Below are 18,047 nucleotides of genomic sequence, written 5' to 3'. Positions count from 1 at the left end.
AATTTGTGGGAGACTAGCTAGCAAGCAAGCAAATAAAATAGGCGACATCGATTTGTTATTGTTTACAGGTAAAGAAATTTATGGACAGGGGGGTGGTGGATGGTAATGTGTCAAAGTTTATTAAATATAATTAATTAATTCTTGCCTTTTAGACATTAATGAAAATAGTTGATGGTCAAGGACCCTGATTCTTAATCCAAGTTATTCTAAGCTAGCTACTTTTGTGTCAATTATATGAGATCCACTTAATTGTCATGAAGTATTATAAATGAACAATAGACTAATAATATTTAGCATAATTGTGCTTTAGCACCGGAAGAATATGACAGAAACTTGTATTGCCTTGTAAATAGGTAGGGGTGGCAATTCGGGTTGGCGGGTCGTGTTCGTGTCGTCCCTTCAGTTGACACGAATAAGTTTGACACGAACATGATCCGTTTATTAATCGTGTCGAAATACAAAACCCAAACACGACCCGTTTATTGGCGGGTTTACATAACACGACATGAATAACCCGTTTATTAAACAGGTCATAAACGTGTCGTGTCAACCCATTAATTACTTGTCAACCCGTTTATAAAATGAGTGATAAATTGGTCGTGTTAACCTATTTATGAACATGTTTATAAAATAGGTGATAAATGGGTCGTGTGAACCTATTTCTGAACCTATTTTTTAACATGTTTATAAAATGGGTAATAAACGGGTTGTGTATTCGTGTTACCCAAATATGACACGTTTAATAAACGGGTTATGGTGGGTCAATTGCGGGTTGGCGGGTCAACCTGAAAATGACACGTTATTTAATCGTGTTTCACGAGTTCGACCTGATTTTGACCCGTACCTATTTATGATAAACTCAAACCCGCTAATTTCGTACGGGTTCGAGTCGTGTCGTTGTGTCACTACCCGGATTGCCAACCCTATAAATAGGTATCAAGGATCTACAAGCATCTAGGATACCACCTCTAAAGATTTAGGGGTTGTTCTTTTGCATTTTTGAATCATGATGATTTGAGTGATGATCTTGAGTTGAGTTTGAGTTATAATTTGAATTGAAGTTGTAACTTGAGTTTGTATTTGGATGTGCACATTTGAGTTATGATTTGAATTGAGAATCTTTTTAAATTTTTATTTGGGTGGGTCAAAACTTAAATTTATATTTATATAGCATTTTAATAAAAACTCAATGGTGATGAAAAATTTTAATAGGGTATATGGGTGGGATTTTATTCGTCTTTTTGTTGTGAATGCATAAAAAAATCATCTCAATCAGAATTAAAATGAAAATGTTATGATATTTTTAAGAATAGAAAAATAATGTTCATTAACTTGAGTTTGAGTTTATGAACTCGAGTTGAATGAGAAACTTGAACTTGAATTTAGCTCCAAACTCGAGTTCAAACTTAAATTTTACAAAAAGAACATAAACTTGAATAAAATTATAACTTGAGTTTAAATTTTTTCTGAATTTCGTTGTAAAAAAACAACCCTAGACATTAATGAAAATAGTTGATGGTCAATGACCTGATTCTTAATCCAATTTATTCTAAGCTATAGCTACTTTGTGTCAATTATATGGGATCCACTTAATTGACATGAAGTATTATAAATGAACAATAGACTAATATTTAGCATAATTGTGCTTTAGCACTGGAAGAATATGACAGAAACTTGTATTGCCTTATAAATAGGTATCGAGGATCTACAAGCATCTAGGATACCACCTCCAAAGATTTAGTGGCTCTCGAAAATTGAAGACCACAAGTACTCGATCTTGTTTAATTTACCACTATTTGGATATACATACATACATACATATATATATATATATATATTTTCATATACACACACTTGGCATATTATCCATGTAATGGGCCTTGATTTCAGGTGGGTAGTGAAAGATCATATAAGCTTGGTATTACGAGCTACATATATATGAAGGAAATAATTATGATAATTACGTGCATGATGATGTCAAAGAATGAAAGAAATTAATAAGAAGCTTTAAATATTTTAATGTTCATATGCTGGAACTCTTGGTATATATATGATCATATATATCTTCTCAAGTATCATGATGTAAAGTTTCCAGTACTAGATCAATCAAATTCCATGGACAAGGGGTCTGGAATGCACTCAGAACTTCACACGCGCACACACGGAAAAATATAAAATATATGTAAGTCTGATACTTTATGTTTTAGTGTAAACCCCCAAGCAAGCGTGCGGTGTCAATTTTGATAGTAAAAGATGAATGAGTATCGTCTCCATAAGAATTGAGCATTAGATTGCAGCTAAATACTGTAATTATCGTAACTCATCTTTATCTAGACAACCTAATTGAGAGAACAACTAATTAAAACAATAAAAGTAAACAATAAAGTAAGTAAAAAGTGGTAGATCAAAGGGAACTCTATAATAAAAGTTAGCTAGGGTTTTAATTTCACCTCACTAGACAATGTCTATCCAAATCAATAACTTGTTAAGAAATTTCACTCTAATCATTAATCACGGGTTTTCTAATGTAATCGTACTCATTCTCCCGAGTACCGAGCAAAATAATACGCAAAATAAATCAAGTAATATCCCTATTAACCCAATCCATTACGCGTTCATTAAGCATAAACCCATTTAGTGATTACCAAAATTATATTGGCCTCCCGAACTCAATAAACTTAGGTTGTGTTTTCCAAATCTCAATATGTGCAAATGACTTTCCCAAGACTAAATTCACATATTTAAATCTCTAATTCAATGGATAATCGAATTAGACAATAAGCATAAAAAAACACAAATGATTAGAAATGAATTTAATTAAACAGCACTAGAATTTTCAAAACATTGTCATGGTAAAGTTACATCAATCCTCCCTAACATAAGAAATCTAGCTCAACATAGAGAAATCCATAACTAATCTTATTAAGAAATCTATAAATGAAAATATGTTCAACACAATATCCACAAATATAAATCTCAAGAAAGACTAGGGTGAGAGAAAGGAAGAAGGAATTCTTGTGGAGATGAACTTCAAGCTTGAATCCTCTAAAAATTCACCATGAATCCTCTAAGAATCTTCAACTCAAACTCCTCTCTCTAGGAATTTTGGTTCTCTATCTTGTGTTTCCTTCCCAATTCTACACTCTTTTGGAAAAATGAGTCTTCTCCTCTTTTATATATTTTCAAATCAGCTCAAATTGACAGCATTTCGTGTGTAGGCGCTACAGCGGATCAATTTTCAGCTATAGCGCCGCTAAGGTTTTTGAAAAAAACCTAGCGAAACTAGCACAATCACTGCAGCGGATGGATTTCCCACTGCAGCAGGTGTGTGGTTTTTCTACTCTCGAGCAAGAAATCCGCTGCAGCGGATGGATTTTCTATTACAACGGGTGTGTGACTTTGATGAGAATTTGCCCCTTCTATATGGCTGAATTAGTATTTGGCGTCTTCATAAAAGTTGTAGTTATGTCTCTTATCTCTCTAACGCTACTAAGATCACCTAATTTAGGCTTCAGATGAGAGAGTTATTATCCAAATACTGAAGTATGTTCTAAAGTCTAATAATAATTAAATAAGAAAATAAAATAAAGAGAAAAATGAAGAGTTTTACGTGATTCGGCAACATGTATACATCCGCGGACTAAAAAAAAGAGAGAAATTTCACTAGTAAGGAGCCCAATGAAAAAGGCTTCATAAATACACACTACAAAGTACATAATTAGGTAATTAGTTATCCAAAATTAAAATTAAGAAAATTCTTAATGTGAAAATAAATACCAATAAAATCAATACTATTGGGAAATATACTTTTCCTAATATTAGTTCTATTTTGTAATATTTTTCATTATATAAATATTGTTTATCATTTTTATGTCTCAACGATTAATTAAGTTATTAAGTAATATGTCCAATATAATTTCTCTAAACTAAATAAAACGTGTAGGAGCTTTTAATTACTAGCTAGCTTTGTTCAATATTATCGCATTACTTTGGAACTAATGACCTAATTTTCTCTTAATTAATAAGCACACCATTACAGGTTTGAAGCAAATATTTAGCGTTTTTTTTCTCGTGAAAAGTGATCGATATTGATCTGATAAACTTTGCATGCATCTCAATTAACGTGTTAAAACTTTTTTTTTCTCCACTATTTTAATCAATTAATATATACTGCTACTGGAAAATTAGAGGTTAACTAATTTGAATGAAGAACGAATGAATTTATTAAGTACTAATTAACTAAACCTTATCATGCTTACTCTAATCACCATATACTATTCAGATTTCAAACACTGCATCAACCATAAAATATGCTTTATTGCCAGTTGTTAATTAATGAAATATATATATATATATATTGGTCAATTAGCTATACGAATTAAGCAAATTGCTGTAAGGTTAATGTGCGTGCTGACTAGAAATTAACTATTAATTAAATGCATGCAATATTTTTGGATGACTTAATCCACAATAACTAGGAGGTTCTTGATGGAGCTCATGATGATCATTTTCTGTTCTGACAAAAACCCTTAAACTCCATGCAATTACATATATATAAAGCTTCTTAAACACTTTAATAGGCAAACTATATATATATATATATATATATATATGAATGTATTCTCTTGATGAAAGAATGCGAAAAGTGGCCAAGCCACGAAGTAACTAAACCATAACCAGTTTTCCAAAATCATGTTCCTTGTCATAGTGCATAAAACGCATAGAGATTTTCTACCCATATTGCCTCTCATTTCACTTTCGTTTGGAGAACGTGGACTTGCACAACGTTGACGGCTATTGGCATTCCATTAAATAGGGTCAGTTAAGAGCTTGTTGGACCATGGACACTGCTAGAGCTGGCAATGATCAAGTAGTATTAAAGATGATGTCCCCAATAGTCCTTTCTCTGCCCATTGTGAATCTTGGATCCAAATAATTAACCAAACCTCTCCACAAACTATATCTATTTTTTTAAAAAGAAAAAAAACAACATTTAAAATAATAAAATATTTATAGGTCTCTACTTTTAGGCGTGAGAAATTGTGTTTTGTATAATTTTTCATTTTAGTGTGATTGATTATATTCAACGGTCAAAAAAAAAAAACTAACACTGAACTCTTATTGTGGAAGGACCTTGTATAATTATTTCTATTTTTTTTTTTTTAAACTCTTTGGGACCCCTTCCTTTTGGTCCTTTCGTGCATGAAATCATTGAAGATACCCATTCACAAGCATAGAGCCCACCTCAATAAATTTCCTCTCTAAGGGTACTTGTCAAATACCAAAAATGCCCTCCCGAAATCTCTTTTGAAAAACGAATTAAGGGATCAGTCATTAAGCACAGCACTTGAGTCACAATCACCACCAAATGGCCACCGGATCACCTCTATTGGCTTTGGGCAAGCTTTGGATCGATCTGGTTATAGTGATGAGATTAGCTAGCCGGTCGGGGAATATACTAGAATGACTATCCAACAACGTGAAATTAGCAAAATGATCTTCTTCATTTTTTTTATGAAGAATGACCACCTAATCATTCTTCATAAAAAGTGGTCATTTTATAAATAAAAATTTTTAAAAAATTATTTTATTAATAAAATTTTTCTATTGAGTTATTTTTACAAACCCCTCAGCCGGCCCCACCATTTCGTGTGGGTGCCACCATAGTTTGTCTCTTGAGATTAATTGTAGCTAGGGTTGTACACCGTATTCCTTTGGTAATTTGTTGAAGTGTATGATATATATATATATATGTATATATAATCAGAGAGATGTAGATCCTTCCAGTGATTGGACAGTAATTCTAACAAACTTATGATAATCACCGTGCAGTGTGCAGTGGATTTGTATGATGGTCTTTTCTCATTTAATTAAAACGTATAGGTTTGTGTATTAGATTAGATTTATTATTATTATTATTATCTCGTGTGTTTAGATTATTTCGGATTGGAAATATTTCACTTCGTTTTTTTCAGTGCGACAGAACATTCACGCTGATATATAAATAATATATATATATATATATAATATTATGATTATTGTGTTCGAAATTCAATCCCTAAAGTAATGCTTGTACACACACCCACACACACACTACACATGTAGAAATTTGGGATTTATTTTATTTGATGCATATTTTTAAAGGGTTGCAAATTAAGAAAATTAATATAGCAGGAAATATGCCTTGATAATGCTTTGCTTCAATTAATGCTCAATACGTGTAAAGATGCTCACCGCGGGATGAAGAAAGTTCCATGTATTTTCCAAAGCCAAAACACCATATATAATCTTATACACCTGTATTCTGATACTTAGAGCCCGTTTGGTTGGATGATTCGTTTTCTGATTCGAATCATGATTCATGATTCGTTACAGTATTTTCTCTCACAAAAAACACACGTAAATTGAAAATGATTCTAATATCATGATTCTAATCTATGAACCAAACGGACTCTTATACACATTCTTTTTTCTGTGACTTCTCTTTTACGTTAGATTCAAATACGAAGGCACAAGGCTGCAAATTGATAACTTTTGAAGGTTTTTGGTGAATTTTCTATTGAACTAATTGGTAAGTATGTTCCTTAAACTTTTAATCTAACAAATTACTCTCAAAATTTAGTAAAACATTGATGGTAGAGTGTCTCCAAATCGATGAATAATTTTAAAATTTAAAACGAAACAGACTCTTATACTCGTGACATGATATATATATGTTTCATTTATCATTCAAAATTCCAGTTGCTTTATATTAGAAAGAGCTCGTGTGTATGGATATTTTTGTTTAAATTTTAATAATCATTATCAATTTAGGACCTTCTGTAACACTTTGTTAACTTCGGACAATTGTTACCAAAATTTACAGTTTAAAAGAGCAACGTACCAACCTGAATTGCAACTTATGTATATCACCATTAATATCAATATGGTGTTGAAGCAACGGTGTAAAATGGGCACTCATCAAATTGTCAACATCTGATACTGAAAGCATATGTATGGTAGTAATGTCATATGCTTAATGTACAATATGCAAGCTACGTTTCTAATGTACATGTGTTTTTGTCGCTTTGTATTGTGAACACTGCATCAATTGGCCGTCTTATGACTTATATAGTGTCGTCATGATAAATGGTACATACATATATGTGTATTTACTCTTGTGACACAGTCACTTCCCCACCAAAAAAAAAAAAAGAAAAGTTATGAGATGCGTAGTGTTTTTGCTAATGACTAGCCATTAGCCGCTGGGTGGAAATTGGTGACCTAATGTTGCTTTTGACCATTTGATAGACGGGAAAAGGGAGAATTGTTGAGAAAACCACCATTTAGAACCATAATTTTAGTAGGGTGACTATTATTGAATCACACACTCATTTTTCTGACTAGTACTTTACAATTAATAATCTAAATTCTATACAATTTTACTCTATTACAAAGCAACATACTACGATTGTGTAAATTTTAAGTCTCGTTCATTTCACCGATTCGAGTTTTACTACAGTAAAAAACTCTCACATAAAATCACATTTCAACTCAAACTAAAAACTCGAATCAGCGAACTAAACGAACCCAGCTGCATCTTTAATAACACTACATAGCATTTGTGCAAAATTAAGCAAAACAAGACCTTGCTCTGAGTAATAAATAAGTTCATGGTAACTTTGTATATAGGTAATTATCGGTACCACTAGTGGAGTCATAGGGTGCTGACATGGATCGATTATAACAATCATCTCAATCACATTGGTGCGAAAAAAAAAAAAAAAAAGTTACTCTGACTCGGGAGAGAAATGGGGTCGTTTTGGGCGAAACTTTTAATTAATTGCAACCTACCTTGAGTCCATTAATTTACACCATGTGGAATTGCTAATTGGTCAACAACCTAAGAACCCAATAAATACTTCAAGCTATTCGCTTTATGGGTATTGATTTTTCTGCTCATAATTGCACTGTTCGATTTGATCTCATGATTCTAGACAATAGGCTTGTCAATGTATATGTATATATATATATATATATATATCCAAGTTACATATATAATAGCTTCAAACTTATGTTTAGTCGAGTTTGTGTAATGTATCGGTTCATGCCCACATATAATGGTTTGTGTTTGTTTAATTAGATGAAATCAATCAAATATCAATAGACTTCATAGAAAAAAAACCGTTTCTAAATGAGTTTATGCAGGAAAGCACACTGGGAAATTATAAGCGTAAAAAGTTCGGAAAATGGATTGTTCTCTTGTATTGTTTAGTCGAAAGAACGAGAATCTGCATTGTATTATAAAAAATACTGTAATTGTTAGACAGGGGAGCTAAGGCGCTAACAGGGTTGCAGTCTCGGGCCGAAGTGGCTCCTTTAATTTTTTAAAAATATTTTTTCTCTTCTTTTTTTTTTTTTTTTCCTTGTTTTGTCCCCTTTAAACTTTTTTTATTCTAAATTTTAATGCCGTAAATTGTTTCTTTTATACTTTTAAGTTTGATCTAAATTAATTTTTTATTTTTCCCTCCTAAAATTCTCTAATTCTAAATTTCATGGAGAATGTTTAAAAAGTTTTATTCACGCTTCATTATATTGACCTAAAAGACAAGTATTCTGTCAAGTATTCAACAGAAATCAAATATTCAGTACAAAATCAAAGTTTGTTATGTTTTAATGGTGGGAAATTTTAACTAACGTTATTGTTTCTAGGCAATGACGGAGACAGGGGGCTGGGGGCCATGGCCCCCTAACTCTTTTTTTTTTTCCTTCCTTTTTTTAATATAGTGATTTTAATTTTAATATAGTAGATATGTGTATAAATTAAACTTGACACCCTTAAATTAATAACTCCATATATTTAATAAATAAAAATTATTACATATATATACATGTTAGTATAATCTTAATAAAAAAATAATAATTGACCTTATCAATAAATTCTGACTATGTCACTGTTTCTAATATTTTTCTTTAAAAAACCGGTTTTTTTTTTTTTTTAATGAGGGTAATATATATAGGTCTTTTTGCGTTATTAAATATGATTGCAATGATAAGTTCAATGTTGTTTTTAGAAACGCATGAAGACAGATTCTCGTGTTCTGATTAAGCATAAAGAAGATTTGTTCTTATTATATAATGCGAGAAAAAAAAAAGTTAGGCCAATGTCTTAGAGAAACCACAAATGATGACACTAAGCAATTATTTTTGGTGACGTCTCGAAAAGATCTCGATGGACTTAATTATGTAAAAAGACAACATTGAGACCATTCATTTTCCTTAAAGAATATCTTTTGTACCACATATACACACACACACACACACATATATATATATATATATACACAACACACACTGCCATACCACATGCATATGCATTTTTACAACATGGAATGTGGCGTTGTTTTTCATCCATCTATATATGTAGCTAGTAGAAAAAAGGGTACTATTGTCATGTAAATTTCTACACAAACACACACTAGTCACTGAACAAATTTATTTCTTTATCCCATTTATGTCGCTGACCTCTCTCTCCTCTCTACGACTCTACCCATCTCTTCATTTACAAAGCAAAGTGACAAATCCACATTCTCTCTCTCTCTCTCTCTTCCTAAGTACCACTTCTCCATTATTATTTATTTTGTTTTATAAGGAAGCGCGGAAACCGCTAGTTTCTTTGGTCGATTTTTCCACCAAATCTCCAGATGGGTCGGTCACCATGCTGCGACAAGGTGGGCTTGAAGAAAGGACCTTGGACTCCTGAAGAAGACCAGAAACTCTTGGCTTATATTGAAGAACATGGCCATGGAAGCTGGCGTGCCTTACCAGCAAAAGCAGGTATATATATATATATATATATAATATGCATATATATATATATATATATGTGTGTGTGTGTGTATAGTACTAGTATAATTATTTTAAGCTTCTGTAAATTAGTTTTGATCAGGTCATGAATAAGGAAGTACAGTCCTTTTTTTTTTTTTTGGAAAAACCCTTTTTTGTTTGTTGTTGTTAATGATCTTTTATATATTATATAGGGCTTCAGAGATGTGGAAAGAGCTGCAGACTAAGATGGACTAATTATTTGAGGCCTGATATCAAGAGGGGAAAGTTCAGTTTGCAAGAAGAACAAACCATTATTCAACTCCATGCTCTACTAGGGAACAGGTATATACACATATACATATATACATATATGTGAGCTGATCATTATCATATATAATCTACAACTACAAGTTTCTTGCATTATTGTTAGACACCATTATGTTTTTCCCTCTCAGAGAAAAAAGAATACCAAATGGCTTTCTTTATGTGGTCAACTTTAATTTTCTGAATCAGTCCTTATAAGCTTTCATTAATTTTTGTCCGGTCATGGGTGTTAATTAGTAGTCTCTTCCTCAACAATTGCGTTTAATGTTGAAATAGATCAATTATTGACTAATTAATGTTGACATGATGCTAACCCAATACTCTTTTTTTTTAAGTTCCTTTTTTTTTTTACTTGTTAGATTTATTATTCATATTTCTTTTTCTGGTCCTGTATAGTCGTTTATTTATATGTTTTTGACTCTTGAGTTTATTTTCGGAGGAAAAAAAAAAAAAAAAAGAAAAGGCAAAGAATCACCCTTAGCATTATATGTACACCTCTCTTTTGCGTGATATGCTTTAAATGTGATGGCCTTTCTGATTTAACCTCAACCAGCCAGTCTCTGACCTAAATTAAAAGTATTCAGTACTCATGGCAAATAATTTCATTCATGATCTGCTGACTCAGATTTTGAAATGTGATTTTCCTCCATTTCCCAGGATTTACTGCTTCTGACACACCAAAATTCATCATCATAAATAAACACCTATCCTTAAATGCCAGAGATATCAGTTGTATATTTCATATATAGCTAGTTTTTTTTTTGAAGTTCATATATAGTTAGTTTCTTTCTCATACATATGCTCTCATCTCCCAATTAATGGGTTTTTCCTCTTCCTTTTCTTTTCTGTTCTTTTTTCTTTTTGGGTATTGATCAAAACCACATTAACTTAACTTATAAAAAAAAAAGTGTACTACTCTTTTTTAAAATTTCCGTCCAGAAACTCTACATTTTATAATAGAAATATAAGTGAATTTAGCGCTAAATTACACCTGCTATCACAATTGGTACTATTTTTTAGGATTTTATACCCATAATATATGTTGTACTCCTAATTATTGATTTGATATTTTGTTTTTTGGTTAGGTGGTCGGCTATAGCAACCCACTTGCCAAAGAGAACAGATAACGAGATCAAAAATTACTGGAACACCCACCTCAAGAAAAGGCTAGCCAAAATGGGAATAGACCCTGTGACCCACAAGCCCAAAAACGACCTCCTCTCAAACGACGGTGCTCAATCCAAAAACGCAGCCAATCTTAGCCACATGGCTCAGTGGGAGAGTGCTCGGCTCGAAGCCGAAGCCCGGCTCGTCAGAGAATCTAAGCTCCGAAACAACTCATGTTCCTCACACTACTCGGCTCCAAAGCCAGCCGAGCTGCTCACTACTGCTGCTGCTGCTGCTAATTCCAACATTATCATGCCTAATTGGAATAATAATGTCGTTTGGTCGAAGTCAACTGTCGTTCGCGGAGACCTTGAGTCTCCCACGTCAACACTTACCTTCTCGGCCGAAAAACGCAGTAACAATGCTGTCGTTCATGAGTTTGTTGGGTCTTCCTCTGCCTCCTCCGAGACCGGGATGATCAAAGAAGAAGGAGAGCAAGATTGGAAAGGATTTGGAAATAATAATAATAACTCTACTACTAGTTTGAACGACCAACATTATGATCAAGAAGGGTTGGAGAATTCGTTGTCGTTTACTTCAGGGCTTGGAGTTGGAGGGACGTGGACAAGTAGTACTACTAGTGCTAATAATGCTCATGATGTTGGCATTGACGTTAATATTATTGCTGAGGATCAGGGGTTCACTAGTCTTTTGCTTAACAATTCCGACGACCGGAGTTTGTCCGATGGCGGCGGCTGCGACTCCGACAACGGTACCCGTGGGAGTGGAAGTGGGAGTGATCAGCACTATCATGATAATGAGAATTATTGGAATAGCATTCTCAATTTGGTGAACTCTTCACCTTCTGATTCTCCAATGTTCTAAGATTAATTCCCGGCCACACACAAGGTTGACTTTGAAACCTCTAGTCAAACCCCGGTTAAGCACTCTCGGTCTTATTTTTATTTTTATTTTTTTTAATGTTGTGAATTATAAGTTAGGTTAATACCACATAGAAATATTATTTGCCAAAATTGTTACTAGTTCTTCCACGGTATTCAGATATATGTGACATGTAATAAAATGGTTCACATGCTTTGGTATAGTTGTGAAAGCAACTGCTATTGCAGTTTTGGCACAAGTGATCTCTCTCTCTCTCTCTCTCTCTCTCTCTCTCTCTCTCTCTCTCTCTCATATCAGCTCTAGCTGTTTGTTTCAGCTTGGTGATCAAGTAGTGCTCATTTTATCTGAGTGACTCTTCAGTTATATTATTCCTTGCATATCTTCGGATAATTCCCACATGAAGAGGATATGGGGCTATAATGAAGTGTTGGGATATACATGGATTCTTTTGAAGAAAACTGATTCTATATTTCTAATGTTCAGAGTGTGTGAACAAAAGAACTTTATCCAAAATAGTATATCTCCCTGTATATATATATATATATATATATTTAAAAAAAACTTTAAAATGTCCAATATATATCATGTGTATTTATTATGGTCTTTATTGCTGTTTGTTTCATGTCGCTTTCTGCTTATTAATTATGACCAAGATTTTTATTTTTGATGTTCTCTCCCTCTGCAACCAGTAACTGAACGTTAATTAGCAATGAAATTCAAGCTCAAATTATTATTATATCACTATATCAGACCGAGACTTCAATGACCGCAAGAGAAGTACATACGGAGAGCACTATAGAAAATGGCGGTATAAGTAAGCTTTTAAACAAGCCATAAAAAAGAGAGAGAGAAAGAAAAGAAAACTATATCAAATATCTAGTCACTAACATTGCGGCTATTCAATTTGAATTTCATGATGTGGGGTAGTAATTGATGATGGCGATGATGAAGATGAAGCTACTGGCTCTCCAAATATAGAAATGTTTTCTTGCTAATCAACCTTAGGAGAAATGTTTGAAAACCACAGTATATGTGGACACATACATATTATATATATATATATATATAATATATACATCTACATTTTCACTAAAGTGCCTGTATATGCTTAGCTAGCTAAGACCCCCTAGTTCTTTGATCCCTCATGCATTAATCTTCATTATTAGCTGATGATCAATCTCATCTGGATTTAATATTTCAACTTCTGGGCATTGGTTTTTGACTTATATATAATACAAAAGTATGTGACACATATTGATTCATGTACTATCTTTTTATGTAAATATTTTTATACTATTAGACAGTACTACAATATGTTGCTTATATTCTAATACAAAGGATCAAAAGTATCTTGCCAAATCATTCAGGATATGCAGCATATCTTTTCATATCTTTCACGTTTTTATAGCAAATATGCGTGTTATTGCACTAACACGTAAAGATTGAATCTCTATTCTTCTAACTTTTTTACGTAGGCCTCTTAAGTGGGATGTTGATTGATGGCTTGGCCAAGGGGGGTTTTTGATGGTTGGTTGGGCCCTTTTTTTTCCTTTTAAAAAAAAAAAAAAAAAAAAAAAAAAAAAAAAAAAAAAAAGCGACTTGAGGAGTTGGTGCTGGTATTTCATATTTTGTATCCTCAGTTGATATTAGAATCATATCCGAGATCAAAGAATACGTAAATTTGACAGACCAAAGATTTAACAACGTAGAACCATAGATTACTATAGGATATTTTTATACCCCACCGAAGAATTTTCCAAAAATAAAAAATAAAAGAAAAATGTAGACAGAAGGGGTACTTTATAATTATTATATGGGAAATGGTCCCTCTGAGAAAAATGGTGCCGGATTTCATTTTTGCCGGCAACCACCGAAACATGGTTCCCAACTTCCCCATTTTAGATCATCTCTTGGCTTGCTGATCTTCTAAATTACCTTTTCTTTATTTATTTTTTCTTTTGGGAATAAAAAAAAAGGTATATAGAGGAATATTGAAAATGAATGATTCATATAACTTCAACGTGTCCTCCTATACTAAAAATTCGCAACGTAGGGGGACAAGCCAAATCATGCTCGTTATAACTAAGCAATAAGCATTATTAATAATAATAATAAAAAATACCTAACCAATTAGAATGTCTTATAGAAAAATAAAATAATAAGAAAAGCTGAGCATTAAGCATGGGCTATCTTAAACAGATATTATGTGCAACTTTTCTGTCTAGTCCAGCGAAAAAAGAAAAGAGCTTCCCAATGCATTGCTCAAATCTTATTGCATTAGTTAGCTTTTCATGATTTCTGGTCTTTCATTATCTATCATTTATGTATAGTATGCGTTTAGTTAGTGTATTCATATCATGATTTAAATCATAGTTTGTGATTCATTATGATATTTTTTCTCACAAAAAAAAACACGTAAATCAAAAATAATTCTGAATCATGATTCTGAATTCATAAACCAAACATCCACTTAGTGTTTCATTTCTTTTTTCCCTCTTATTATCTATTAGCAATAAATAAAAAGGCATCTATGATATTGACAAGCAAGAAGCTTGGAGATTATTGTTATTTGGCACAACATATGCGCTAGTCTGGTCATGTGGGTGTGAATAGAACCTCTAAACGTGTCTTTGATTCCATCAATAAATTGTGTGCTTCTAAAAGAACAAATTCAGAATAATCTCATTTTAAGCACTTTAATATATTGTTTAGGGTTAAACTCATTTTGAATCTCGGACTATAAACCAAAGTCCTAAAATGTTCCAATGTCCCAAAACAAGTCAACAATCTATTAAATTGTCCCAAATTAATAACTTTGTCCATCCGACTCTTAAAATCTGTATGAGAACAAGCAACACTTCCTTCATAACAAACCCGCCCTAACCTGTAAAATTACATTGTTAACTCTCGCTAAGTCACACATGGTTCTCATGTGCTTTTTATTGCTGAGATTTTAAGTCGAATAGACACAACGACTAATTTTAGACAACGTGATACCTTAAAGACTTATTTTAAGATGTTATAAAAGTCAGAGACTAAAATGAAATTTGACCTATATCTCAGAGACTAAAATGGTATTATCCCCTTCTTTTACTCATAAGTCATAGCATATTAAATCAAGGGAAGGAAAAAAAAAATATATATATATATATATATGTAGCAGACACAACGTATTCTTGAGCAAGATCACTTTGAGATAAAACATAGTTCACTGCACAGTAGTGAAGCTTCTGATTTCTGATGGTTCAGTACAGATCCATTTAAACTAGGAAGTTGTTCCTGTGTTAAAACAATGATTGCATCTTACCTCTTCCGTGAAAATCAGATTATTGTTATTCCATGAATACAACACATAAATAGAGCCCTAAAGGGGAAGAAAAGGGAAATTCTACCTACCTTTCTCTATGTCATCAAAGAGCTAGGGAAAATCAAAATAAAACAGAAATACCAATCATTTAAAAGAAGATAAAAATAAAATGCTTGGACTTATAAACAAGAAACTCCAGCATTATGTCCATCTTTTAACACCAACCACTTGACTAAAGCAGGATATAGCACGCCTCTTCAATTAGAACTATAATTGAAACGACCTCCATAAGTTGGATCCTACGTGATATACATTCTTGAATTGAATAATGGTGCCTAGTTATAAATGCGTGAAGATAAGGATCGAATTCAACATGTCAATTTCTTTTCAAAAGTCAGTTTCAAACGTGTACCAAAACACAGCCAGTGTAAATTATCACAGCAAATTGATATAAACACATAATCACTTCAGCTCTAGGTGTCGGTAGGTTTTTTTTTAATTTTTATTTCTATTTTTTCATTCCTTAATAAAGATCTACTAATAAACTAAATCTCAAATGCTAAAAGAATACAGCCCTCAAATGCTCTAGGTCTGTAACTATTATTTTTCTTGGAACTCGTGTGTAACCATGCTACATTTTTTTCTTAATCAAATGCACACTATTATACATATCATTTTCTGTTGCCTCTTTCAGATTTTTTTTTTAACCTTAATCAAATGCACACTAATATACATATTACATATCCAATCTACGTGGAAAATAATTGTTATGCACCATTCAGTAGTGTCATGATTTCATTTTTAATTTCGTAGTCACATAACAATAACATTTCCACATATGCAGCAATTCCTCCTTACATCTTTCTCTCAAAATTATATATATATATATATGTGTGTGTTATACTTGTAAAAAAAAAGGAGAAAACCAAAATTAGTAGTTATTTTCTCAATAAATGAGAGGATTGTGCAGCCAGGCTGTGTTGAAAGCTGTGGAGCAATTGAGAAATTTTGGCCACGATTTTGATGCAAAAGGTTCAACCTTAAATTATGTCTGCTTTTGATCTTTCCCCTCTTCCTTTTCAATTTTATCCTCATTTATGCACATGAACATTTATTTCAGTGTATGCACTTCACATGCGTCTTAAATAGCCTGCACTGCAACCAACCGCCCACATTCAATGAGCTTCTCACCTTGTGGTTCACATACCGGCTTTGTACTGAGATAAAGGGCATCCCATATAATAGTAGTTGACTGAAACTACTTCATTTGTACCAAAACTCGTCTGATGTTAATCTTCAATAAATCTTGCATTATCAAAGAAAAGACAAAGAAAAGTGTTTAATAATAAAATTATAAACCAGCAGTTAGTTTAGTGGGGTGATAAGGCTACTTATTCTTCTGAATAAGATTTTTTTTGTTCGAGTCAATCCTACCATAATACGGGCACAACCCAATTCTATGTGGTGATACCTTATTTTCGAAAATAAATTATCTGTGTATGCTACTTTCCATTCCTGTAAGATTTTGTTTCTTTAGAAAACAATAAAACCATAAGAAATGGTTTAAAAGCTTCAGACTAACATCAGAAAAATTCTTCAAACAAAAATTGGTACCAGTTAACATGTTTTGTGGACAATAATCAGGAAACAGACACCAAACACTACCAAATTATAATGTGGTTTCTCCGTCCTTACTCCAGAGAATTGCACGTTCACGAAAAGATACTAATGACACTATGGTAACATGCAGATTAAGAACATTCCACTAACATGTTGATAAATCACAAGGAAAATCCCCTTCTTTTACTTATATTTACCTGGCCTATATAAAGGTTAGAATTAATACAATAGCTGGCACTTGATAGGTCCTTTCACATGCAAAAGGACTTGGTACTAAGAGTGTAACAGAAGACTTGGAAAGAATTTAGTAGAAAAATACCCTTGTTCTCATGAAACTAGTTGAACTTATCTTTATCAGAAAAATGCACCTCAAGCGCATTGATGGTCTATCCAATTCCATAGGACCTTTTAGGATGGCATTCTTTCTGGCAATCAAATTTCAGCTTTGAACTTTGATAAATGATCATGGGTTCCACTGCACAGCACACACGGACAGAAGTCTTAATAATTACAAAATGAAGCATATGGATAAAATAAATGTACAGGAATAAAATGAGGCCCCCAACGAACAATTTTTACCACAAGTATAACAAAAAGCATCTCTGACATTAGGATCAAGCATATTCACGGTGCATTGGAAGAGAAAATAAACATGGGGTTTTTGCCATGAAACTTCTGTGGTACCGGAAGAGTGGTGAATGGCATATTATACATTTAAAATCTTTATTATTTAAAATATAATAATAATATATAATATATTGTAACGTAATTATATTTTAGAATATAATATATAATAATATTACAATATAATATATATATATATATTATATGATATAATATAATATAGTTGTAATATTTTAATAAATAATACCATAATTATACTAATAAGTCTAATATTATTATTTTATTATATAATATAATTATTTTTATGATATTAATAATATAATAATTAATATAGTTAAATATTAATACAATCTTA

At 32.3% G+C, this 18,047-nt stretch overlaps 1 protein-coding gene across 1 annotated transcript; it reads left to right on the top strand.

Annotated features, from left to right (window-relative positions):
* The first annotated feature begins 9,383 nt into the window (after positions 1-9,383).
* On the top strand, positions 9,384-12,354 carry LOC21396745 (transcription factor MYB16). Its single transcript, XM_010089828.2, has 3 exons — positions 9,384-9,816; positions 10,020-10,149; positions 11,217-12,354. Exons 1-3 carry the CDS (start codon positions 9,684-9,686, stop codon positions 12,121-12,123), a joined length of 1,170 nt encoding a protein of 389 aa, XP_010088130.1. The 5' UTR covers positions 9,384-9,683; the 3' UTR covers positions 12,124-12,354.
* The last annotated feature ends 5,693 nt before the right edge of the window (positions 12,355-18,047 follow it).

Source organism: Morus notabilis, unplaced genomic scaffold (genome assembly GCF_000414095.1).
Source record: "Morus notabilis unplaced genomic scaffold, ASM41409v2 Scaffold897, whole genome shotgun sequence".
In the NCBI taxonomy this organism is placed as follows: Eukaryota; Viridiplantae; Streptophyta; class Magnoliopsida; order Rosales; family Moraceae; genus Morus; species Morus notabilis.
The sequence above is the reverse complement of the archived record's forward strand: the minus strand, read 5'-3'. Positions and strand labels throughout refer to the sequence as shown.

Excerpts from the sequence above, each read along its gene's own strand:
- LOC21396745 (XM_010089828.2), top strand. The coding sequence starts at position 9,684 with ATGGGTCGGTCACCATGCTGCGACAAGGTGGGCTTGAAGAAAGGACCT. Across the intron at positions 9,817-10,019 it reads TGCCTTACCAGCAAAAGCAG|GGCTTCAGAGATGTGGAAAG; the intron begins GTATATATATAT and ends TATATTATATAG. Across the intron at positions 10,150-11,216 it reads CATGCTCTACTAGGGAACAG|GTGGTCGGCTATAGCAACCC; the intron begins GTATATACACAT and ends TTTTTTGGTTAG.